The sequence below is a fragment of the Cloeon dipterum genome, chromosome 1, assembly GCF_949628265.1.
Source record: "Cloeon dipterum chromosome 1, ieCloDipt1.1, whole genome shotgun sequence".
In the NCBI taxonomy this organism is placed as follows: domain Eukaryota; kingdom Metazoa; phylum Arthropoda; class Insecta; order Ephemeroptera; family Baetidae; genus Cloeon; species Cloeon dipterum.
The window spans coordinates 30029060-30052466 of record NC_088786.1 but is presented as its reverse complement, the minus strand read 5'-3'; the positions used below and the strand labels follow the sequence as shown (position 1 = coordinate 30052466).

General features: G+C 38.7%; 6 protein-coding genes across 9 annotated transcripts; 3 read left to right on the top strand and 3 right to left on the bottom strand.

Moving 5' to 3' along the window:
* Positions 1-82: 82 nt before the first annotated feature.
* On the bottom strand, positions 83-2761 carry Fic (FIC domain protein adenylyltransferase). The gene is made up of 7 exons (XM_065476235.1): positions 2636-2761; positions 2051-2527; positions 1790-1962; positions 1365-1728; positions 640-868; positions 433-576; positions 83-383 (listed from the first exon to the last, which is right to left on the bottom strand). The coding sequence occupies exons 2-7, from the start codon at positions 2313-2315 to the stop codon at positions 179-181; spliced, it is 1380 nt and encodes a 459-aa protein (XP_065332307.1). The 5' UTR covers positions 2316-2527; positions 2636-2761; the 3' UTR covers positions 83-178.
* Positions 2762-3280: 519 nt separating this feature from the next.
* LOC135937156 (condensin-2 complex subunit H2-like) lies at positions 3281-8030 on the bottom strand. Its single transcript, XM_065480247.1, is given in 15 exon segments — positions 3281-4145; positions 4199-4465; positions 4467-4714; positions 4764-4832; positions 4903-4998; positions 5058-5127; positions 5179-5356; positions 5458-5590; positions 5653-5732; positions 5791-5938; positions 5995-6164; positions 6229-6407; positions 7292-7455; positions 7518-7773; positions 7888-8030. Coding segments are annotated over 14 exon segments (2166 nt in total). The 5' UTR covers positions 7753-7773; positions 7888-8030; the 3' UTR covers positions 3281-4016.
* RpL29 (ribosomal protein L29) lies at positions 8006-9253 on the top strand. Its single transcript, XM_065480281.1, has 4 exons — positions 8006-8135; positions 8381-8431; positions 8773-8837; positions 8894-9253. Exons 2-4 carry the CDS (start codon positions 8395-8397, stop codon positions 9017-9019), a joined length of 228 nt encoding a protein of 75 aa, XP_065336353.1. The 5' UTR covers positions 8006-8135; positions 8381-8394; the 3' UTR covers positions 9020-9253.
* On the bottom strand, positions 9097-10501 carry LOC135937175 (ADP-ribose pyrophosphatase, mitochondrial). The gene is made up of 5 exons (XM_065480270.1): positions 10365-10501; positions 10188-10271; positions 9897-10115; positions 9537-9842; positions 9097-9482 (listed from the first exon to the last, which is right to left on the bottom strand). The coding sequence occupies exons 2-5, from the start codon at positions 10242-10244 to the stop codon at positions 9123-9125; spliced, it is 942 nt and encodes a 313-aa protein (XP_065336342.1). The 5' UTR covers positions 10245-10271; positions 10365-10501; the 3' UTR covers positions 9097-9122.
* A 16-nt stretch (positions 10502-10517) lies between these two features.
* LOC135937165 (mitochondrial potassium channel ATP-binding subunit) lies at positions 10518-14368 on the top strand. The gene is made up of 13 exons (XM_065480258.1): positions 10518-10700; positions 10766-10924; positions 11069-11231; positions 11290-11448; positions 11507-11652; positions 11708-11783; positions 11837-11977; positions 12043-12405; positions 12461-12684; positions 12747-12921; positions 13220-13398; positions 13450-13597; positions 13650-14368. The coding sequence occupies exons 1-13, from the start codon at positions 10621-10623 to the stop codon at positions 13764-13766; spliced, it is 2130 nt and encodes a 709-aa protein (XP_065336330.1). The 5' UTR covers positions 10518-10620; the 3' UTR covers positions 13767-14368.
* Positions 14369-17362: 2994 nt separating this feature from the next.
* Positions 17363-21964, top strand: HLH3B (Helix loop helix protein 3B). 4 transcript variants are annotated; one of them, XM_065497886.1, is made up of 4 exons: positions 17363-17461; positions 17961-18283; positions 21137-21340; positions 21399-21964. In XM_065497886.1, exons 2-4 carry the CDS (start codon positions 17980-17982, stop codon positions 21569-21571), a joined length of 681 nt encoding a protein of 226 aa, XP_065353958.1. In that variant the 5' UTR covers positions 17363-17461; positions 17961-17979; the 3' UTR covers positions 21572-21964. The 4 variants fall into 4 exon arrangements, with proteins under 4 accessions (XP_065353958.1, XP_065353961.1, XP_065353959.1 ...); XM_065497889.1 differs by having other exon boundaries at positions 17364-17461; positions 21161-21340; XM_065497887.1 differs by having other exon boundaries at positions 17408-17461; positions 17958-18283.
* The last annotated feature ends 1443 nt before the right edge of the window (positions 21965-23407 follow it).

The window sequence follows — 23407 nt, the reverse complement described above, 5'->3', positions numbered from 1 at the left end:
TTTTCTAACGTCCAAATCCCTTGTATTGCAGAATCATTGATATCTGATCAAGTCTAGGCTATATAAATAAACAGACACGAAATTATAGCAAATAAATAGTTGTTTCATTTATTGAACAGGAAATAATTTAATGAAATGAAATCACAGGTCAGCACTGTCGTGAAAACAACATTTTCATCTATACGATATCATCATCGTTGCCTAAGATGATTCTCTCGTGGTCTTGTTCTGCACTCAGATCTGCGCTTAAAGCAGGAATCTGGGCCGAATATTCTCTCGTGGCCCACAGGTACAATTCAAGGGTTTGCTCTGTGCACTCGGCAATGTACCGAATAAAAGGTCTCACATCGCCACTGTTGGCTACTTCCAGGTACTCGTAATATCTGAAATCAGCTCTTGACTTAATGCACCCCTTGAAATGCATCAAAATACCTCTGTCTCTCTTGTTTTGGAATAATGACTGGGGCATATCCAGCCTGCATCAGAATAAGATTCATTAGCAGCCTACTTGTGCGACCGTTCCCGTCAGTGAAGGGGTGAATGTACACAAGTTTATAATGAGCAAGAGCAGCGTATCTGTAATCGCATATAGTTTCAGATGAATAGGGATCCAAATATACAAAGTAACCTTGCAATTACCTGATAGGATGAAGTTGTAGGGCCTCATCAGATCGCAACCAATTAACAAGCTGCGCGACCTGGAGACTGACCTCAGAAGGGGGAGGCGGCACGTGACCTCCCACAAAAACCTGGGTACGCCTGAAAGTGCCAGCTTCGAAGGGCTCTACATATCCCATGACTCGCCTGTGTAGAGCCAATATGTCCTCAATCTCGAGATGTCCAGGGGGTTTTCCTCGAAGAAGCGTATCTGCAAAATATTTAACGAATTAAATCATAATGAAGCACTTTTGTAAGAGTTAAAATCAATACATCTCTTAATACTCTATTAAAAAAATTGAAACATATATTTTTAACTTCATTATATAATAAAAAGCAATGTTAATTACAGTAAAGAGGTCTCAGCCGTGCTGGTGGTGGCTAACTCAGCAGTTGAAGCCGAATTTTAGACCATGCGCGGCTGAATTTTTTTAATGTTCTGTTTGATCGCTCTTAACAGCTCGAGGGGCCTCATTGTGAAGACTAATTTACTTCCGCAACCTTTTACTATTATATTGACTGTTTTTTACCAGCACCCAAAGTCCCAGTGGCTGGTGCTACATTAAAAATTAGCTGGCTGGCAGAGCGAGGCTCACTGAAACCTCATTTTTCGAATTTTTTGTTTGCTTTAGTGAAACAACTTGAGAATAAATCTTCTAATCACCATTTTATATCATTGCGTGAAAAAAGGTTACAGGACAACTTACTGTTCAAGTATTTGAGAGCAGCATCAAGACCCAGGATTTCTCCATGCTCAATTAAGCTTTTTCCTCCAACAGCCATTCCGGTCTCCAAAATCACTCTGGTCTGAGAAAGGCTCATGGTGTTGCCCTCAATGCCAACCGAGTGGTAAACGTGCTGAAAGTAGGCCTCGCGTTTTGCACGTCTCAGTGATGAATCCGCTGAGGGAATCCGCCCCAAGGTGTTTCTTTTATCATCAATCCGCTTTAAATTTTCCTTGTCAAGAGCATCCACAACAGGAGACGTGCGTTGTCTGTTGGTCATGGCCCTATTGTGGCTCGGCGAAAGGGACAATGCCCTCATGTACAGTCTGTCTGCCTCGACAACATCCTTAGAGTGCACACATGCATTTATGTTATTAATCGCTCGTGAGGAACAAAATACACCTTACTTTTTGGGTGTGCTCCAAAAATTCTCCATAATGGTTTAACACATCTGGATGGGTTGGAGCAAGCGCTACTGCATGCTGGAAAAGTTTTAAAGCCTTGTCATGATGTCCCTGAAGTCTCTTTTCCAAAGCAGCGTGAAGAGAGGCAAGTGCCTCTTGATTATTTGCTTTTCTCTCTGCACAAGAAAAATAATGTTAATAAATACACAATTATATTAAGATATAAAAAATAACTAATTAACAACAATTCAATTATATTAATACCGATGGGCTTTGGTGGCTTGGAAGATTTTTGTGCTTTTTGCAGATTCTTTATCACAACGCCTAAGGTACTCTCTTCTTCAACATCGATAGTTCCTGCTGATGGCAATGGAAAGAATGTGTCCTTGTACTGATTGAGAATCTCTGCTCTGAAGACTTGCACACTGGTTTTGTGCTGAGGCGCTTTCAGAAGATTAGACAAATGGGAAACTAAGAGTGCAAATACAGCCCCTGATAAAAAGATCACAAAAAACGTCACTCGATTCATTTTTAAACTGCGCCACTCAAGACTAAGTAGGCGAAACGTTATTCAGTTCTAGGTACGATTGTCTTTTGCGACGAAAACATAATTATTCTCCACACAACATTTCTTGACACTTGCAGAGTAGGCTCATTTCAATCATTTTTGGCATTGGTTTTGAGATGATGATCTTTAAACTGCACCCATCACTAATCAGGTCATTTTATGGTTTTGTAGAGCTGAAAGTACAACATTGCATAGTTTAGACATTTCAAAAAAAAAAAAAATTAACGAGTCATACAAAATGCAAAAATTGTGCAGAATACAATGACATAAAAATCACTCACGTCATTCTTGAAAACGTAGACATCCCACATTGTCCATCACCATAAGGAGGACTGGGAGTTGTTGCAGTCATGCAGCGCAGTTGGAATGGTAAACAAATCAAAACTTTCCATCTGGCTCTGTAGAAGAATACGACCAAATGAGGCATGCGCATAACAGTGCATGTAAACTTGAAATAAAGCGCGGATTTTTACGGGATCCGATCACTTTCAGGAATGCGCTCAGAACACATCGATTAAAAATAAAGGCTTTATTTAATCGGAATTGTATTTTATTTGCCTATATGTTAAACCATTATTGTAATTATCTCTTTTGCAATCCGAATATTTGAAAGCATTTCAAAATATCACAAAAACAAAAAAATCGTCAATTACATAATTGGAAATACATAAAAAATGGGAGATGCGCTGATATTTCTTATTATATTATCCATAATATTGGTTTTTCTTTAAAATATTTATACTTGTTTGGATCAAAATGAGTCGATGTCTGCAATATCTGTTTAGCTTTTATAAATATTGCCAAAGCGTCCAATTTTGCATTTTTATTAGTTTATATTTACATTTTAAAACACATGCATGTTTTAAGTCTTAATGCAAAATTTTAAGGTTGTAACATTGGAGCGATTAAAGATAAACAATTTCTAGTAAAATTGATTTGTACTCATTTATTGTTGTAATCATGTGGACAAAGAACCCCAGATATATTATTAGGACAGTGAGGAATTCAACATAACAAGTCATTCATTAACTTGATGCAAAAATAGTTTAGGAATGTCAGTAGCTAAAATCATTGCTTCTAAATTAATTATGGAGATATTAAGAAAATTATCCAGACATTAATATTTCTTATTGCTCTCCTTCTGGTTATTTCCCGACTAGCAAGCACACACAATTTCCAACAGGTAATTAGATAGTAACAACCTTGTGCTAACCATAAGAAAACCACAGAATTAAGAAAAATGCTGACGATGACCCAGGGAAAGTGACATTGCAACAGGATTCTCCCTTGAAATGTGCTAGATTTTTGATCTGAATATTAAATTAGTTGCAGCACCTTCCTGAATACAAAACTTAAACGCCAATAGCCGCAAACTTGCTGAACTAGATCAATGAAAATCGTCAACAGCCAAACACAAAAATGATGGTGTAATAATTTAATGTTCTAGTATGTGCTTGGCATTTCTATTCTAACTATAGAAGTAAAGAAACCAAAATGTCAGTCTTGTACCTCCAGGAAGTCACTGCATTAATAAAAAGTAGATTATGCAACCTATCTGAAAATTTTGGTGAATTCCCTACTAAATTAGAACAAAAATCACAAAAAGCTAAGCATTAAAATAACATCAGCCCTGAAAGTGAACACAAAAGCCCCAAACACAATCTAGCTAAACTGCTCGTCTTCTTCAAATGTTGTCATATGTCTTGTGCGGTTGAGCAGTCTGACATCAAATGATTCACCAGCTAAAGTACCTTCTTCACATCCTTCAACTTCAACATTTTTAAGATTAGCCTGCAAAATAACTCAGTTAGGAATGAATTGAGTTTAAAAACCAATGAACTTGCCAACATAAGAGTCGCTAAGAGCTGGCGAGCACAGTCTTGTCCAGCAGACGTGTCACTCAACAGCTCTTTGAAATTAACTTTGATTTCCTCTTTCTTCTCATCTCCAGGGGGAAAGGTGTCTATAATGGTGTCACAGTATGACTTAAAAGAAAACTTTGGCTTCTGCTCATCTTCAGCAAAACGTTGCTTCATGAATTTCATGAACGCATCAACGCGAGCAGCTGACTCTTTGGGGTCTTCAGTTGGTTGCTTCAATTTTGATAAAAAAAAACGTTTCATGAGTGGGATACTTCTCACTTTGCATATACTTTATACTTACAAAGTCTATGGTTGACTCGGCATCACTTTTTTCATCGTCAGAGGGTGGAGGATCAAACAGCAATCCTTCAGGTCCATCATTGTTCAAATCTGGTTCTGAGCACCAGTCTTCCATTTCACTCATATTTGGTATTGGCAGATTGGAGGTAGTGATTTGATAAATTGGTTTGTTATCACTGAAGCCCAACAAATCTTCATCTAGAATCACAAAGATGCAAAAATAATTTTTAAATATATTTTTGTTTACCATCACTGTCGTGATGCTCGAAGAGGTCTTCTATTGTACTGGCAAATTTCTTACAGGACCTGTCCGAATCTGCAAATAGCAAATGAGAATTTAAATTGAGATATTATTGTGGTTCTATAAGAGATTTACTAAGACATACCAATATCGATTCGCTTTCTTTTGAATTTAGCATCTGCATGATCTAACAGTTTTCCCTCTTTTTCTAATGCTAAACCTTCATGAATGTTTTCATCGCCTGAAATGATGTGTGAGCATAAAATAATAAATTAAAATAAATTTATTGGATCAAATTACCAAAACAACCACGAGTCTTTTTAGCCTCTTTGTACCACGTTCTGAAGTACGCTTCATCTATTTCTAATTCCTGCAAAAGCAAGATCGTGATTGATGTTAAAGAAATCATCACTCAACTCACAACTCTAGACTTGAATTTTGGTATGGGAGGTTGAGGTTGCAGTCTTAAGTCTTCTATTGTATCACCAGGAGAAAGTGTTTTCCATGGATCATCAGTTGAGTCATTGAACATTAATTCTTTTTCTTCAAAACTATCTTCTGTATTAACAGGGTCCGTTTCATCTGGTGCGATCTCAGACCTGGCAGAATTTTATGAAAATGTAAATCAAAATTCTGAAGTTAGATAGAATAGTCAGGGATGCAGTTGAAAAGAGGATTGCATATTAATGAAATTACTCACTTCTGTGAATCATCATTGGCCATAGATTCTTCTGTGTCCGAATAATTTTCTACTGGCATTTCGGGTGGTTCAGTCATTTCCGGATTTTCTTCTCCAACAATCAGTGGTTCTTCAACTTCAGTCTCAAAATTTGCTGAATATATGATAGAGTTAAGCTAAACGTACAGTTTAAACAAATACTTGGACACTACTTACAACTAGCAAACCTCATGTAAACATCATCCTTGCAGTCAGGATTGAGCAAGCCCCTTGATTCATTCAGAGGAGCCCACATTCTGGAAAATTGTATATATTTTTATTTTCAACCTATTTGGGACTTCTCTTAGATCAAACCTGTAGCACGTGGTTTCTCCAGCCAATTCTGGATTGAGAGTGGTGACTCGCTGTTTATCTTTATCACACTGGTCGTTGTAGAAGAGAACAGTGAAAATCTTTGGCCTCAGTTGAATTTTCCTAATTGATGACATTCTTGTAGCACACTCTGCAATTCACCAAGTTGTTTATTTAGACAGCAACTCAAATCAAGCAATAGCGCACTTTTAATTTTGAGATCCAACAAAACAAACGGAGTGGCACTTGTGTTTTGCACTTTCTTTCTGCGTCCTTGCTGCTTCCCTTGCGCTGCTTTCTCAATTTGCAACTCATCATCAATAGCGGCTTCCTCTGCATCATCATCACCTCCGATCGGCCCAACAGCTGCTTTGCCACTGCATGATCAAATTAGGGTAAAAAAGTGCAGCAGTCAAATGACAAAACGACTAATTTACTTACACTTCACTGGAGAGGCGGAGTATGAATTGTGTCAGTAGGTCTGCTAAGAATTCCACTTTCTTAGAGTAAATTGTAGTTGATCCTTGAAGAATCAGTGCCAAGCGACCAAAGTTTAGGCCCCTGGAAGGATCGGCAACATCCGACGGTGCGACCACTTTTACCATCAACTCGTGAAGGAGCTAAAAGTGTTTTAATGGTAAAAAAATTAATGATAGTCACATAGTTAGTCTCAATAGGTTAAAATAATGTACAGTAAAATTGTTCTATTAGTTTAAGCTTTTAGGCATGGTTTAATCATTAACATGGCTACAACACACATGCCGCCAATAGCTAAAATTGAGTTTAGAAGCCTATGTTTTATCTGAATTGATCAGCGTGCGTGACATAAAAAATAAAATCACTAAGCAAAAACATCTGGGCAAGTCTTAGGTGGATTTAAGAAGATTTCTATGCATAAATTTAACTTTCTGGATTCCTTTGCATAAATATTGCATGGTTTTCTAGATATACGTGATATTAAGATATTAACTAACTACTACGGTTAGGCAAATTATCCAGTATAAAGGTCAGTGTTAAAAAATTAATTTAATTTGTTAAAACGCTTAAGTTTTGATCAAAAATGCTAATTTTGATTTTTGAGACAGTTAGATCATTGCCAAATGTTGTTGTTAAGTTGAAATATATTTAGAACTGTTTTTGGGTACAATTCACAATTAAAAATCGAATAAGCATTATCAGAAGTGTCTCGCATATTGTGATGAAAAATCAATTATAGTTCAATCAGATATTTATGTATTAAAGGGTTAAAAATATTTTTGAAAAGTACGTGGAATATTTCGTGTGTACTTTCATTGGTACAGCAAACTTGATCCTCGAAAGGCCTCATTAAAACAAATATTTTTAGTAGACTGGAATTAGCACATAGGGGTTAACCACTCAATATGTGTGTATAGTTTCTCTTAACATGGATGGTGAGTGATGAAAATATCAAATCAAAGTATTGATAGATAAAATAATACTGACAATTTCCAGAAGGGTTGACTGTTTTTTAAAAGAAACGTACCTTGCTCAGCTCAACTTGAAAGTTGGCGTTTTTATCATGGTAAATTTTCATGAGGCAATTGAACTGTTCCATCAATTTAGCAATGTGCACCGAGGCTCTGCTAACGAGGTAGAGGTCCTCTTCGTCGCAGTCACTTTCCTCAACAGCAACAGGTGCTGAGCGTGCTGATTAGAAATTAAATATTAAAAATGCGGTCATATTTGTATAGCATTGAACAATCACGGACCTGCACTTTGAGCCGAACGGCTACCAGAGCTCGAGTTTTGTCCCGAAGACATTTTGGCGGGTAATTTTTGAGGCCTCGCGTGAGATGATTGCCCTTGGTTGGAGACCTTGTGGACATTGTTGTTGTTAGACGGCAACTTATTCAAGTCCAACCGCGAAATCTGAACAACAGGCTGAGGAAGTGCCCGATATAAAGCACCTGGATCTGAAGATGTAGTAGGATCCACTTCCATCATATTTCTCTCATCGCGATAAAACTGCAAACAAAATTGCGGAAACGTAAATTTAAATTTTATTTGAGATACTTTCGACCTATTGATGTTGATTTCATTCACAAAATAAACGAAAACCAAACAACGTAGACGACTTACGTGCTGCTGTAGTTTCCACGAAGCATTATTTTATCATACAAATTAAGAACGGAGTTGTGGGCAGAGTACGACAGCACACAATAACAACAATCGCCCCAGCAAAAGCTATGATGGCGCGAGTGTCGCGATTGGATTGGACAGGATCGCGATAGCAAGGAAAGGTCACAATCGCCATCCAGCGGTGATATATAGAACTATTCATACCCGGCCATTGTTTCTGTTGTACGATTCACTGTCGTGGTGTTCATGTAAGCTGTTTTCTATTTTCCTATTTATCCGTGGAATCATCCATTTTAATTTGAATCCGAAGTATGGATAGTGATAAGGAGAATCTAATAACGCAGTTCTTTCTAATAATTTTGCCCAATATAATATGTATATCCTTCATTTAGTCATTGAATCGATGTATTTACGTCTGGCAAGCCGAATTGAAAATGCCAATGTGACTTTGTTTACGTACCATGCTTGGATTAAAAAACGTTAAAATTTTCAGAATCAGAGTAAATCATGGCAAAGTCGAAGAACCATACGGCACATAATCAACGTAAGTAGATCACATTTTAACCCTGCTATGATATTTTACTTAGTTTTAGTTAAAACTTATTTAAGATAATCAAGATAATATATTTATGGTAAAGTTAGTTTCTGCCGGGTTACACATCTCGCCAGTTCTTATGAGAATCCCATGTTAAAGTAGGGGTAGCGAAAACTGTAACTCGGCGACGAAAACTGTGTCTTTTCCATAATGTAATATGTAATTCAAAGACAACTTAGCTGACATTTTAATAAATCCTGGTCGAAACTTGAGCAATTCCTCACTTACAATTGGACCTGCAGTTAACTTGTGCTAATTTTATATTTATCGATTTTTCCCATCGTTTTTAGACAAGAAGAACCATAGAAATGGAATCAAGAAACCCAAGAGGTACAGGAACGAGCACACCCGAGGCGTAAGTTGCCATTTGAACGCCCAAGAAACGATTTTAAACCAGAATTTATTGAACAGGTTGACTCCAAGTTCCTGAAGAACCTCAAATTCTCCAGAAAACACAACTTGAAGCCAGCACAGCAGCTCAAGCGCGCAGCCGAAAGAGCCGCCGCTAGAGCAGAAAAGGCTGTTCAGACGAAATAAGCATGTTAATTCTTTTTTCCAATGTCTTAAAATAAAATGGCTTCAACTATTGTCTACTGTGAAAAAATGCGATGCTGTATCCTTTAACACAAACATTTATTAGTTACAAATATTTGGAATTAATATGCAAATCGAGTAATATATCTATGAACTCTGAATGGGATGCATAGAGCTTCAAGTCTTTGGTCAAATCCCTCCACTTGACACCAACTGCGTCATCTCCAAACTGCAGTTGGATTTTTTCAAAAACTGATCCATCGTGGTCATGGAAATTCATTGCGTATGTCTCCATCCAGCTGTTGTCAGTATTCCGAGGGTCGTCCACATACCCCTTGTAAATCTCTGATCCTTCCGACTCGAAGAAGCTTTTGATTTTGCTTATTTCCTCCTCACTGCACGAGTCCATGGCTTCCTCCAAAAATTCGCGTTGCAACGTCTTTGAGACATGTTCTCCTGGGTCAACCTGAGCAGAGCAAAATTAGACTGGTCAAATATTCAAGTGACATTTTGTGTTCACCATTCCTCCTGGCAAGGCCCATTCATTGCAGTCTCCTCTCAGAATCAACACGCACTGCAGAATCGGTAAATCATCAGGCCCAAGGACTTGGTGGCCTTGCGAATCCCTTTTCCACTTTGTAACAATAGGATCTGCAGCATGGTTGGGACCCCATCGACCAAGGCACCCTCTGCCTTGGACACCAGTGCGGCCAATTGGGTTCAGCGGACGCCCTTTGTCATCCAACTTGTACTGTCCCAGGTAACTCCTCCTGTTCACACCATTGTCCAAATCATTCCATTTGTAACTGGCAGACGCTAAATCCTCCTGAATAAGGGCAACTCAATTAAATTAAAAACTTAATTAAAGAAAATTTTTAACCTTGTCAGCCCAAGGAGGACTTTTCAAAACATGTTCCGAAGTGTAGTGGGTAGGTTTGTACTCAGGGTACGGAACTTCCCAATTTACTTTGCCTAAAGGGACAGGGAAGCGTCTGACTGTGTTGTTTGTCCTGGCATAAAATTCGCTCCTGCACTTGGTGTGAGACATCCCAGATGTGCTTGCCAGCATTCGTACTGCTGCTGCTGTTCTTGCAGGAGCCTGTGCAACGATATGACACATTCAAATGTGCAATTAAATAATAGTCCTCTTGATAATATTAAAGACACTTACTTGGACTTTTCGGCCGATAGAATGAGGAATCTGAGCGATGAGTGGTCTGAACTGCATGCAACCCAAAAGTGACAGCGAAAATAGCTATCCGAGGAACCGAATGAAATTTTCTTTTCAATAATTTCTTTTTCAAATTATAATATTAACACATTCAAAATCAGATTCGCGGTACTGTACCTTTTAAAACAGAATATTTTTCTGAATTCTGGAGATACAATTTTCTCTGTGTGTTGACACTGGCTACGACAGGGGAAGGGGATGGGGATGGGTAAAGTCGATCGCGCTACTCCAATTCAAACGCTAATCAACATTGCCACGCCCCGATTTCCGATTTCATATTATTTCATATGTGCTAGGATGCAGAGGACTGCCAGAAGCTCCAAGTCCAAAACAAATTAAAATTTCGACACACTGGCCCCAGCCGAATTGAATTATGATAATTTTGGCATCCAGAGCATGCAACAACATTGGAAATTCCAGACAGCTTGCTCATCGACTGATTTCCTTGGACCGGTAAATTTAATTTTTGAAATTTTCAACTACAAACTAATTGATTGAGGTCAAAATTATTTTTTTAGATATGGAAGGAAGCCCTGCCAAAACTTTTTCTCTGCGAAATACTTCAAACAAATAAGCAAAGCATCCAAAAGAGAAGTATTCACAAAAAATGGACTTCCTGCTAAATGGACAATAGGGATTGGACTTGTCAGTGGAATATCTGCCCAAACGTTGATTAGGTGATTTTGCAATCATTGATTTCATTTGTACGCACTCTAAATCTAAATATAAACTTCATTGTGTAACATTGCTACAAATAAGAAGCACACATACATATAGCTAAATAATGACTTCTTAAACTAAAATCAGATAAATAATTTTAGGTCCTCCAATGTGATTGTGTTTTGCGCTGACAAGAACAAAGCCTCTACTCGATTAGTTGGCACCAAAGATGAAAATTCTGACGGGAAAGATCCTCCATTTGATTGGAAGAAATTGTTTTCCCTCCTTGGTCCACACATATGGCACCTGCTCGCTGCCATTGCTGTAATATAGCACACATTCAGTTTGTTCGTGTTAATTAACTGCAATAATATTTTTGCAGGCTTCATTTGTGGTTGCTGCTCTCAATATCCAAATCCCACAAGTTCTGGGCAGTGTTGTAAATGTGATGACTGCTGTTATGTCAGGAAAAATAGTGGAGAATTTTGCTTTGGCAATCCAGGCTCCAGCAATGAAATTGGTGAAACTGTACCTTGCTCAGGTAAACAAATATCCTCAGTGGAACTTTCTTAGTATTTATTAAAAATTAAACATTGCAGTCTGTGTTCACTTTTGCATACATTTACATGCTGTCCAGTGTTGGAGAAAGGGTTGCCGCCCAACTTAAAAAAGAACTTTTCGCTTCGATCCTTCGACAAGACATAAGCTTTTTTGACAAGCACAGAACTGGAGAAATTGTCAACAGGTGGGAGCATAAATTAAGTCTCTGATTTATATTTCTTAAATAAAATAATTTCTAGACTTACCACAGACATCCAAGACTTCAAAAGTTCCTTTAAATTGTGTATTTCTCAGGGGTTGCGTAGCTTCACTCAGGCAAGTTGCACAATCTATCAAAGAGTATCTAAATATTAATTAATAAATTACAGATTGTTGGATGCGCCGCATCAATTATGTTTATTTCGCCCCAAATGACTGTCGGCATGCTTTTAGTGATGCCATCCATTGTGGTTGTCGGAACAATATTTGGATCCGTGCTCAGAAAATTTTCACGAGAGGCACAAATTCAGGTACATCTTTTGATTTGAATTCATTCATGTTGATTGTGAGTTAAGCAAGCAATTGTCTCAAACAGATCGCCCAGTCGACCTGTGTGTGTGAAGAAGCAATCAGCAACATGAGGACTGTCAGGGCTTTTGCCATGGAGAGCCAAGAACAAGAATTGTTTGCCAGAGAAACGGATCTGGCTTGCAAACTGAACGAGCGGCTTGGTGTGGGCATCGGCCTGTTTCAAGGAGGCACCAACTTTTTCCTCAATGGTCTTGTGCTCGGCACTCTTTGGGTTGGAGGAAAGCTGATCGCCTCCAATCAGATTGAGGCTGGAGACCTGATGGCCTTTTTAGTGGCTTCGCAGACCATTCAGAGGTCAGTGGCTCAGCTGTCCCTGCTCTTTGGACACCTTGTTAGAGGCCTTGGCGCTGGCGCCAGAGTTTTTGAGGTATGTTGGCTCTTTAGAACACATCAACTGAGTTATTTAAACTGTGGTCTCACAGTACATCAAATTGGAGCCTAACGTTCCGCTCACAGGCGGAAAGAAAATCCCATATCACTCTCTGTTTGGAGATGTTTCGTTTGAGAATGTGACTTTCGCCTATCCAACCAGAGAAGGCCAACCAGTGCTCAAAGATTTTTCTTTGAAAGTTCCTGCTGGAAAGGTTGTAGCCATTGTTGGCTCCTCTGGTGGCGGAAAATCAACCATAGCGTCTTTGCTTGAGAGGCAAGTGGACAGTTATTTTAAATTATAAGCATCATTGCTGATTTTACAAATATAACCACCAGATTTTATGAAGTTGATGAAGGCCGCATCACTCTGGACGACTTTGATATCAGGAAATTAGATCCTTCCTGGCTCAGGGGAAGGGCTATTGGTTTCATTAATCAGGAGCCAGTTCTTTTTGCTACTTCAATCATGGAAAATATTCGTTACGGAAGGCCTAACGCAACTGATCTTGAGGTAATTTTTAGTAAAATAACGCACTTTTATACCAGTAGACTTTAATTGATTTAAATGCATTCAGACAGCAAAATATTTGAAAACAAAAAATCCTTAAATTTCTGGTACTTTTATGAAAAGGAAATATATTTGTATTTATTTTCAGATAATTATTCAATTGATTTAAAATAATTTGTTTTTCAATTAATTCCTTTTGACATTATATTGTTCTGAATTGCTTAAAATTTCAAGCTATTTTACATATTTTAAAGACATAGCTATAAAATCCCACGGATTAACCTCTGGAAAAATGTTGCAGGTTATTGCAGCAGCTCGCTTGGCGAATGCTGATGGGTTTATCAACTCTTTCCCTCTAGGCTATAACACAGTTGTCGGGGAAAGAGGAGCAACGATTTCTGGTGGTCAGAAGCAGAGGATTGCAATCGCTAGAGCTTTGCTAAAAAATCCTTCCATCCTTATCCTTGACGAAGCGACAAGGTAGTACAATTTTGACCCGTTGTGAATCTGAACTTAAGATTATTTTTCTAGCGCCCTCGACACAGAGTCAGAAAGGATTGTGCAAGAAGCGCTTGATCAAGTTGTTCACGGTCGCACAACTATTGTGATTGCCCACCGTCTGAGTACGATTCGAAACGCTGATATTATTGCTGTGGTTGCTAATGGACATGTTGTGGAGGTAATTTTAATATTATGTGATCAATCAAGCATTGCAATAAATCGATTATCAGTTGGGAGATGACATTTCTCTGCGAAGAAAGAGGGGACTTTACTGGACCTTGGTGCAGCAACAAGAAAGACAGGAACTTGAAGATGCTACTTCTAACAGACCCCCTCAATCAGGTTGATTTATCTACTGCGCTGGCGCACTTGTTAAATTTATTTTATTTGAAACATTTCTGTTTTTGTATTAAGTAAAGCTTTACAGGCAAACATTAAGAATATGTTACAATGGTGACGATATAATTTTTGAGAATATTCTCTAAAGTTAAAAAGTAAACGGCAACCTGGGAAATTTTTGCTTTTCCTTGATTTAAGTTACTAATTTTAGTATCTGTAAAAAGGGTTTTTCACAAATTCCCTGTAAAGCTTTACTTTAATATGTCCCGGTTGTATTGTTTACATGGTTTTGTTGATACTGAGGATGGTTGGTCAGTTGGACTGCACTTTCCTTTCAGCTAGAATAAGTGGTCCAGTTTTACGTTCCACACAAAACAAATTAAAAAGGAATCTTGCAGTGGCATAGTTATTCTGGTGGATGTACAATATTTTGGGAATTCAACGTTCCTCCACCCCAAGTTTATTTTATTTTTTGAGTCTTTAAAAAATCGTTTTGGCCAGGTAAAACCATTTCCCCATTCACACATACTGCATCACTTATTCTGGAACATTGTATTACAAAGCTCTGCAGCTGTGAGATTAAAATAAAGAAGTATTTATTTAAAATAAACTATTTTTGTTTGCAATTTAAACATCCAAAATATGTTTAGAACGATTTGTTGACAATTTTTTCAGGCTTGCGTTACTTATTAAAGGATGCAGTGATTTGAAAATTTCAAGCCTCCAGGATTCTTAACGCTGTATGACGAGGAATTGAATTCACGCTGAATAGATGCAATTTCAATCAATTTGCGAATTTAATGCAAGCGCTAATACCGATTGAAATGCAGTGTCCTCTCTCGTGGACCTTGAGTTTATTGCTAATAATTGGAAATATTTTATTCAAAAGTTCGTATTTATCAAATAGAATGAGAGGGGGTGGTATTAAACTAGCGAGGAGCTATTCAATAATTTTATGATGCTCCAAACGAATTAGTTTAATTTATTTTTCCAAATAAAAATTGATTTTTTTATTTCTACTCTGTGGCAACGGAGTCGTTGTTAGGGGTTGGTTTGATTTATTTTCGAGCAGAATACAATTAGGTATGATATAAGTTTGCAGCTATATGGGGGAGGGCCGATCCCGCGCGGCTTGCGCAGTCAGTGCTCCGTCGCCCATAATAATCCCCTTATCAGGCGTCAACAGGCACGCTGCGGAAACAATTTGCCAACCCTTATCGCACCAGCCATAAGCGCCAGGGGGATGGAAGTTGAGCAGAGCGTTCTTTTGGTGCTAATTTTTTTCTTTCCACGTATTTTTCAAAATCAGTTTGGTGGATTAAAATATAAGAAGCGCTGGCGAGAAATCTCTAAATGTTGAGCAGATTCGCTGTCTTAACCAGTCGAGGGTATTAAAAACTGTGGAGGTTGTTACTCTTTCCTTAGACCCTAAATTCTCAAGGGGGTGGAATCACTGTTTTTGGCGCCAGAGTGCAGACACGTGTTATGGTCAGTCCGTCAAAGAAAAACAAAGCATATTTACAAATAGCATGAGCATCACAGCTAGCTTAACAAACTAGCTAAAAGAAAAGGTCTCTGTTGTTGAAATAGAAGGTGTATTGACATTTTTTATTGGCATGATGTGCAGGCACTGACGGTTTTTAAAAATGCGGCAGCGGACGCACACAGCCACAGACGTGGCGCCGAGGAATGAATCCTTGCGTCTGTGTCTCTCAGCTCGATTACATCTAAAATAAACAGTAAAGCAAAAACCAGCTCGAGAACTTTGGAAATCATTTAACGTTTTACTTTAAAATGAGGTAGAAGAGTAGAAAAAATAACATCAAATAAATAAAATTATTAATAATTTTTGTTACAAAGAGACATCAATTAATTCAAATTACAAAATGAGATTGATTTTTTAGTTATTATTCTAAAAGATATAAGCTCCCCAGATAAAAAGCTGCATCTTTCAAAGTTTCTCACGCAAACATTTTTTGCGACTCTTTTGTTGTAAAGGGCTTATTAAAATATCATTTAGATTCATTAAAATAGAGAGAGTTGGTGGGGGAGGGCTTGCGAGGCGGGTGTCACTTGCTGCTACACCGCGAGGACGCAACACACGCGTGGACAATAAAAAAGCTAAGCTGCCCCCTTTGCGGGTTGCTTTTCTGTGCAGCACGCGTGAGAAAATACGAAAAATCGTGCCCACCCATAAATAACTTGCGGAAATAGAACTAAGTGAAATGACCAACTATATTGGTAAAATGTGAAATGAACTGAAAATTTGATCGCGCGCAAAAGAAGGGAACAAACGAAAACTATTCTACAATATATATTATGTTCTGTTTAATTATTTGATTTGAATAGTAATAGAATGTTATAGACAATAAACGAAGAAAAAATTTGCAAAATTATAACTTGAGTTAACAATAAGTATATTGAAATTAATAATTTTTTTGCAATTCAATTGTGGTCTTTTTTGTGTCCTAAAAAAGAAAATACTGATCGCTTTTTCAAGTGCCTTTTACGTCTTTTTTATGTATAATATGGTGTTAGAGGAATAAATAAATCGTAATAAAAATTTTAGTATATACCTTTAGAGAACTGGCGTGTGATTAATCTAACAATAATATTTGATCTCAATCAGGGAGTAAAAGCTAATTTATTCAAAGCTAGCTTGGAAATAAATATAGATAAGTAATTCAGTGTAGTGTGCCGAGACACGAGTCTCATCTAGTGCACACGTGCCGTGCCAATGCGACGGGTGTCGCTCCCACAAAACTGCCCCATTGTGCGACTCATCCCCGATTGAGTGGTGGAATTAATTCCCGACTCTTCTGCCTGTCCGCGCCCCCGTCCTCATATTCATAAATTCATAATCCTTTATTTATCTTGACATGAGACAAATTGTGTTTTGACTTTCACACAGTATTTATAGCCACAGACCAGGAGACTGCGGAACCTTTTTGGTCCAAAATTTTAAATAGCATTTTGAAATATGAGATTTTGTATGTATTCAATTAGTTTAATAAAAGCTTCACAAATTATTATTTGTTTTTAACTAATCAAGTCTACAATTTCGGGGGTTTTAAGGCCTGTAATTAAGGTTAGATGTTAAAAAAATCAAATTGGTAGTTTTTCCCTCTAATTTTCAGAACAGTGCAAAATATTTAAATATCGTCACCCTCGAATTTTCAAGGTCTTAATTATAGCTCAACAAAAGGAATTGACTCAGAGAAGAAAAACCACTAAATAACATCAATGCTGTAAGTTGGGGATAATTTTATATTCAAATCATTTTGTCAAGCAATTGAGATATGCAACATGCGTATATTTTTCTTCTGTTTATAGCATAGCTAAATATTTAGCTCTGTCCAATAATCTATTTCATTCAACGCGCAGTTTCTTTAAGTAAACTGCACACTAAACAATCTGAAGATTTGTGGGTATGATCATTTGTTTATAAAAAATTCAACAAAATGAAAATTAAATTAGAAAGATCTATCAAATAGAGGGAAAAGGTTAGGTGTCAGAATCACTTCGAACCAGGAATAGGGTGGTCCTCTGTTAGTCGCGCTTCCAATTGGTCGAGAGCAGCACGCCCCAAGGGGTGCTGCTGCATCTCTCCACTACCCAGCATCCCTGCGGATCTATAATGTGTCACTTTGGTGCTGAAATTCAAGAGGGAATCAACCAAACACGCACTCTAAATCTTCTCTTGGTAAGTAATTAAATATTATTAATTTTTAAAAACTACAAATTCTGCGTGGCTTCTCATTTTGCTCTTCAAATGATTGTTACGAAATTTCCAGTTGAATTGGTGCTAGAATTCTAATAGGAATAATTCGAATCGGTGGGAACATTTTCTAAAACACAAAAGAATTTTATTTTTTGAAACCTGTAGCACACATGCAGGAAATTTAATTTTATGCGCAGTACAGCGTACGACTTATCAGGAAAATATCACCATAACGGTAGCGCAAGTGTTCAACCTCAACCCAAATCAGCTTAAGTGAAATAAGCGGGCTGCCAATCAGCCAAGGCGAAAAACAATGCTGTGGAGAAGCAGCAAGCATTATTAGTGCTTTGAGTGTGTGTAGATCGGGGCGGCGCGCAAACAAAATGTAAACGCGTGTGTTTCCTGTCGCCGATCGACAGGAAAGTGAGCAAGGAAAAGCGGTTTTGATAAGCTCAGTTTTAACGCGACTCTTTATCAGCAGCTCTCGGCGCTCAGTCAGAATGGTGTTGGACAGGGTGGGCAGCAGCAGGCCCCTGGCCGACGACTGTCCTCAGCAAAGCCTGCAGCCGCAACAATCGCCCAACGGCTGCAGCCGCGCCGGACTCAACGGCTGGTCGCCGGGCATCTCCTCCTCCATCGGCGGCTCGTCCAGCGACCTCTCAGACCTGGATGAAGACCTCGAAGAGGAGGGTGACGAGGACGACGACCTCGTCAGCCTCGGCTCGAGGCGGTCCGGCAAACGCAGCCCCCGCGCCTCCAACACCCCGCCCGGTGCCAACTCGGCGGCGGGCTCCAACGTCAGAGGTTGGTTTGCTTATTTTTTTAGACGCACAACAAGAATTTTTTCTATTGAGTTTTAGTGATAAGTCAAACCTGCATTATTCTTTTAAATTAATAAACTAGAGTCAGTTTGACTTTTGTTTCCTCGTGTTTGTCTAATAAATGCCTTTTTAAATGTAATATTATTTAGCGGGCACAAAATTTAGCCAGTTTTAAATTTACTATAGTTGGCGTTCCAATTTTTTTTTAGAAAGTGTGGCTTCCTGTTGTAACTAAAACAACACCCCATGTCAATATAAGATATACTTCGGAACGCTTTACTCATAATATCCGCATACCACAAAAAAGGCTATGCACTTCCATTTTTCTACCGTTTAACCTCTATTGAAATGGGTCACCCCTTATTTCACTTTGAACTAAAAGTTTAAAGTTATAACCATATAGGTTTATGAATTTGAGACTGTTTTTCGACCAAAAATTAACTTCAATTCAGATTATTCCTTTGACAAACTTTGATTAATTTTGACGAATATTTATTAGACTGTTGGGATTTGTGACACAAGATATTTTCCAAGCTCTGCATTGTAGTGCTTTGCGCGGGTCGCGGGTTTGAAGGTTGAACCCGCAAAACCCGCACCAAACCCGCGGGTGCGGGTCCAGATTTTGCAAATCCAATATGGCGGATTGCGGGTGCGGGTTGGCGTAGTGCGGGTTGACTCAGCAAACCCGCAACTTTTTTGTAATTCTAATAGCACCAACAACAGACCCTCCTGCCAGCACCAAAAACAGAAAAAAACGGCCCCTCCTGCTAGTACCAAAAAATGACCCCTATACACCAAAAAATGACCCCTCTGCACCAAAAAATGACCCCTATAAACCAAAAATGACCCCTCTGCATCGAAAAATGACCCCTCTGCATCGAAAAATGACCCCACCCCAATACACCAAAAAGTGACCCCTATACACAAAAAAATGACCCCTCTGCACCAAAAAATGACATTTTTTTCCCTAGGGAGGGGTCATTTTTTTCCATAGGGAGGGGTCATTTTTTCCCTAGGGAGGGGTCATTTTTTTCCCTAGGGAGGGGTCATTTTTTTCCATAGGGAGGGGTCATTTTTTTCCCTAGGGAGGGGTCATTTTTTCCCTAGGGAGGGGTCATTTTTTCCCTAGGTAGGGGTCATTTTTTCCCTAGGTAGGGGTCATTTTTTTCCATAGGTAGGGGTCATTTTTTTCCATAGGGAGGGGTCATTTTTTTCCCTAGGGAGGGGTCAATTTTTTCCAAAGGGAGGGGTCAGTTTTTTCCATAGGGAGGGGTCATTTTTTTCCATAGGTAGGGGTCATTTTTTTCCATAGGGAGGGGTCATTTTTTACCCTAGGGAGGGGTCATTTTTTTCCCTAGGGAGGGGTCAATTTTTTCCAAAGGGAGGGGTCAGTTTTTTCCATAGGGAGGGGTCAGTTTTTTCCAAAGGGAGGGGTCAGTTTTTTCCATAGGGAGGGGTCATTTTTTTCCATAGGGAGGGGTCATTTTTTCCCTAGGGAGGGGTCATTTTTTCCCTAGGGAGGGGTCAATTTTTTCCCTAGGGAGGGGTCATTTTTTTCCATAGGGAGGGGTCAATTTTTTCCAAAGGGAGGGGTCATTTTTTCCCTAGGTAGGGGTCATTTTTTCCCTAGGTAGGGGTCATTTTTTTCCATAGGTAGAGGTCATTTTTTTCCATAGGGAGGGGTCATTTTTTCCCTAGGGAGGGGTCATTTTTTTCCCTAGGGAGGGGTCAATTTTTTCCCTAGGGAGGGGTCATTTTTTTTCCATAGGGAGGGGTCAATTTTTTCCCTAGGGAGGGGTCATTTTTTCCGTAGGTAGGGGTCATTTTTTCCCTAGGTAGGGGTCATTTTTTTCCCTAGGGAGGGGTCATTTTTTTCCATAGGGAGGGGTCAATTTTTTCCCTAGGGAGGGGTCATTTTGTTCCCTAGGGAGGGGTCATTTTTTTCCCTAGGGAGGGGTCAATTTTTCCATAGGGAGGGGTCATTTTTTCCATAGGGAGGGGTCATTTTTTCCATAGGGAGGGGTCAATTTTTTCCATAGGGAGGGGTCTTTTTTTCCATAGGGAAGGGTCATTTTTTCCATAGGGAGGGGTCATTTTGCTGAAAAAAGTGACCCCTATGCTGAAAAAAGTGACCCCTCTGCACCAAAAAGTGACCCCTATGCACCAAAAAAATGACTTCTCTGCACTAAAAAATGACCCCACTGCACCAAAAAATGACCCCTATACTCCAAAAAGTGACCCCTATACACCAAAAAGTGACCCCTCTGCCTGCACCAAAGTGACCCCTCTACTTGCCTTCAAGCCGTGTTTAATTTAACGTAAAATTTGGCAAAATCTGAAATTTAATTTTCCGTGGTCTTGATTTCATTACTACACATTTTAAAGATAAACTGACCCGCAAAACCCGCACCAAACCCGCGGGTACGGGTCCTGATTTTGCAAATCCAATATGGCGGATTGCGGGTGCGGGTTGGCGCTAGGTTGGCGTAGTGCGGTTTGGTGCGGGTTCAAATTTTGAAAAAAGACATGGGTGTGGTTTGGGTGCGTTACGAAATAAGCGGGTTCGGTGCGGGTTTGGGTTGAAAATTTGTACCCGCGCAATGCACTACTGCATTGGTCGACAACATGCAGAGCTCAACGCAGGATCACAAGATCAATATATGATATGTGCTAAAAATTTCTCTGAAAAAATTTAAATCAAAGAGAATTTTAAACATTATGAGTATTTTCCGTCACGGATTTCAAAGCTGCGTTAGATAAATTTTCATTAAAAGCCTGCATTAATATTATATTTAATGATCATGGCCACTGATGAAAAATTATCTTTTTAACGCAGCTTCCGGCTTGCCCATTCCATTAGGAACAGGACCACCGAGGCTTGTGCGCAAAATTTTCACTAATAGCAGGGAGAGGTGGCGTCAGCAGAACGTGACTAGCGCATACGCTGAGCTGAGGAAGCTCGTGCCCACCCACCCTCCTGACAAGAAGCTGAGTAAAAACGAAATTTTGAGGATGGCCATCAAATACATCCGCCTTTTGGGTAACGAATTGTCTTTTTGAAGCGAATAAGTTTCACTTTCTTGCATCAATTTCCACAGACGACGTTCTGAAGTGGCAGGATTCGCAAGAAAATCTTGGCAGCTATGACAGAAACGGCAATTTGCAAAATTCCATCAGCTCGACTGGCAGAATCAAGCAGGAGCCCGCGGAGGAAAGAAGCAGCGCTGAAAATGGGCCAGCTGCAAAACGATTCAAAATAGAAAAACACTAATTTCATGAATCAGCTAATGATTGGTTTAATTTTATTTTATTTTAAACATTTTCTGATCCGGAATATTCAACAAAATACGTTTAAGCATTATCATAAACGGTGTAAATCATTAAGTGAATATCAACATTCACGTGTTGTTTTAGCTTTACAAGTGGTCTAGTGTATAGATCGAAAGTAATGGATGAGAATTCATCTAGTCTCATTTGTAAATAAATAAAGAAAAACAAATTGCCACTTAATGTGTCAATAGATAAACTTTAGTTTTTGCTTCGAATAAACTTTACATAGGCGTTTTAAGTGTATAAACAATATACTGAAGAAATATTGATCTGGAGAATTTTCTTCATACTGCTGTATAATGCAATAAATATGTAGGTGTTAAGAAAAGTGGAATCGATTCGTGTTTCATTTGCACTGATAAAATATTAATAGATATATACTTCAGAAAAATTTGTTCCAATTTGATAAAAATTTAATTTAATTTTTAATTCTAAAGTTAATGAACTGAACAAAAATTTGTTGCAAAGGAAAGTTGTTCCCCATCACAAATTAGGTCAGATAGTGAAGAAATCACCTTTATATTGCAATTTGGAATAACAGAGGAGAGAATAAAAAATCCAAAACATGAGTTTTCTTCAGGTTATACCGGTTTTCAGCAGAACTAAATGAGCTATCTGGCTGACACTTTCAGGGAATATGTTTTTTGATGTTCTTATCAACATGTTTTAAAATCAGAACGGAGTCGTACTTTTACAAAAAAAAAATACCCATGAATGACACACGAATCAAGCAGTGGCGGAGAAGCCTTCAGAGATTTAGCCAGTCGACGAAAAAAACGCTGCTCATTGTTAAGACGCAGAGAATCTACAAAAATCGGGCCACCACATCTAAAGACTTTGTTTTTCTGTCTAGGAAACGTATCATGGAAATAGAAAATCAAAACGTATCGCAATCCTCTTTCAAGACACTAGAATTCTTCTTTATTTGGCTCTGTTCGGCTCTCAGTCTTTATGGTGGCACTAATGCACTAATTTAAAGTTTGATAAACCCCATCCTAAATTAATATATCCCTATAATAAATGAACACGAAGTTAAGGTCACCAAATAGCGATCCAGTTATAAAAATTTTATAGTCTGGTCGTCCTTCTGATTTTGGATAAAAAAAAGCGTTGTTTTGGTTGGTGTTTGCTCTACGGGCTCTACATCAAGTGTCGTGCATGTGATTTCTCCCATGGATAAAACTACGCGCTTTTATCGACTACTTGCAGCGATGACGCGCGGCGCTTTAACACTGCTGGATCACTTAAATGATTTAGCGTTTAGTGCCTCACAAACAACTTGTGTGATGAATAATTTTAATCGGCATGCAGCCCGTATAGGGTTGGGGTTCATGCATGCTTTCAGCGCAAGGGAAATCGATTTGGAAAAAATGGGTCAATTATTCGCTTGAGTTAGGACGCATGGGAATAGCATACAGTAGAACTGAATGGACACGGAATTTGAGAGTAGGAAAGTCAAGTGTGTGCGTGCATTGTAGCATGTAAATGAGAAATTTATTGATTTTTAGGAAGGAAATCATTACAAACCAACAGGGTCAAACAGTCCGCTGTTTGCCCTTCTAGGTAAAAAAAGAAAAACAGAAATCAAGGGGAAAAAAGCGAGCAGAGATAATTACGTTTTGGCAAAATGCCTTAAAAAATTGAAACAAAACATAATGCTGAGCTTTGCAGTGCAGTGTTTCTATATTTGGAGTCTTATCTGTGAAAAGCCAACGCACAAATTTCAAATAACTCAACATAATTTCAATTTGAAAGTTGCAGGAAGGTGAAATTTTCC

Coding starts and splice junctions, on each gene's coding strand:
- LOC135937175 (XM_065480270.1), bottom strand. CDS start 10,244: ATGCAGTTCAGACCACTCATCGCTCAGATTCCTCATTCTATCGGCCGA. Junction 9,843..9,896: donor GTCCTCCTTGGGCTGACAAG/GTTAAAAATTTT, acceptor GCCCTTATTCAG/GAGGATTTAGCGTCTGCCAG. Junction 9,483..9,536: donor GGGCCTTGCCAGGAGGAATG/GTGAACACAAAA, acceptor TGCTCTGCTCAG/GTTGACCCAGGAGAACATGT.
- RpL29 (XM_065480281.1), top strand. CDS start 8,395: ATGGCAAAGTCGAAGAACCATACGGCACATAATCAAC. Junction 8,432..8,772: donor CCATACGGCACATAATCAAC/GTAAGTAGATCA, acceptor CATCGTTTTTAG/ACAAGAAGAACCATAGAAAT. Junction 8,838..8,893: donor GGAACGAGCACACCCGAGGC/GTAAGTTGCCAT, acceptor TTTATTGAACAG/GTTGACTCCAAGTTCCTGAA.
- Fic (XM_065476235.1), bottom strand. CDS start 2,315: ATGAATCGAGTGACGTTTTTTGTGATCTTTTTATCAGGGGCTGTATTT. Junction 1,963..2,050: donor CAAGCCACCAAAGCCCATCG/GTATTAATATAA, acceptor TTTCTTGTGCAG/AGAGAAAAGCAAATAATCAA. Junction 869..1,364: donor TGCTCTCAAATACTTGAACA/GTAAGTTGTCCT, acceptor AATATTTTGCAG/ATACGCTTCTTCGAGGAAAA.
- HLH3B (XM_065497886.1), top strand. CDS start 17,980: ATGGTGTTGGACAGGGTGGGCAGCAGCAGGCCCCTGGCCGACGACTGT. Junction 18,284..21,136: donor GGCGGGCTCCAACGTCAGAG/GTTGGTTTGCTT, acceptor TTTTTAACGCAG/CTTCCGGCTTGCCCATTCCA. Junction 21,341..21,398: donor CAAATACATCCGCCTTTTGG/GTAACGAATTGT, acceptor CAATTTCCACAG/ACGACGTTCTGAAGTGGCAG.
- LOC135937165 (XM_065480258.1), top strand. CDS start 10,621: ATGATAATTTTGGCATCCAGAGCATGCAACAACATTGGAAATTCCAGA. Junction 11,232..11,289: donor ACCTGCTCGCTGCCATTGCT/GTAATATAGCAC, acceptor ATATTTTTGCAG/GCTTCATTTGTGGTTGCTGC. Junction 13,399..13,449: donor ATCCTTGACGAAGCGACAAG/GTAGTACAATTT, acceptor TTATTTTTCTAG/CGCCCTCGACACAGAGTCAG.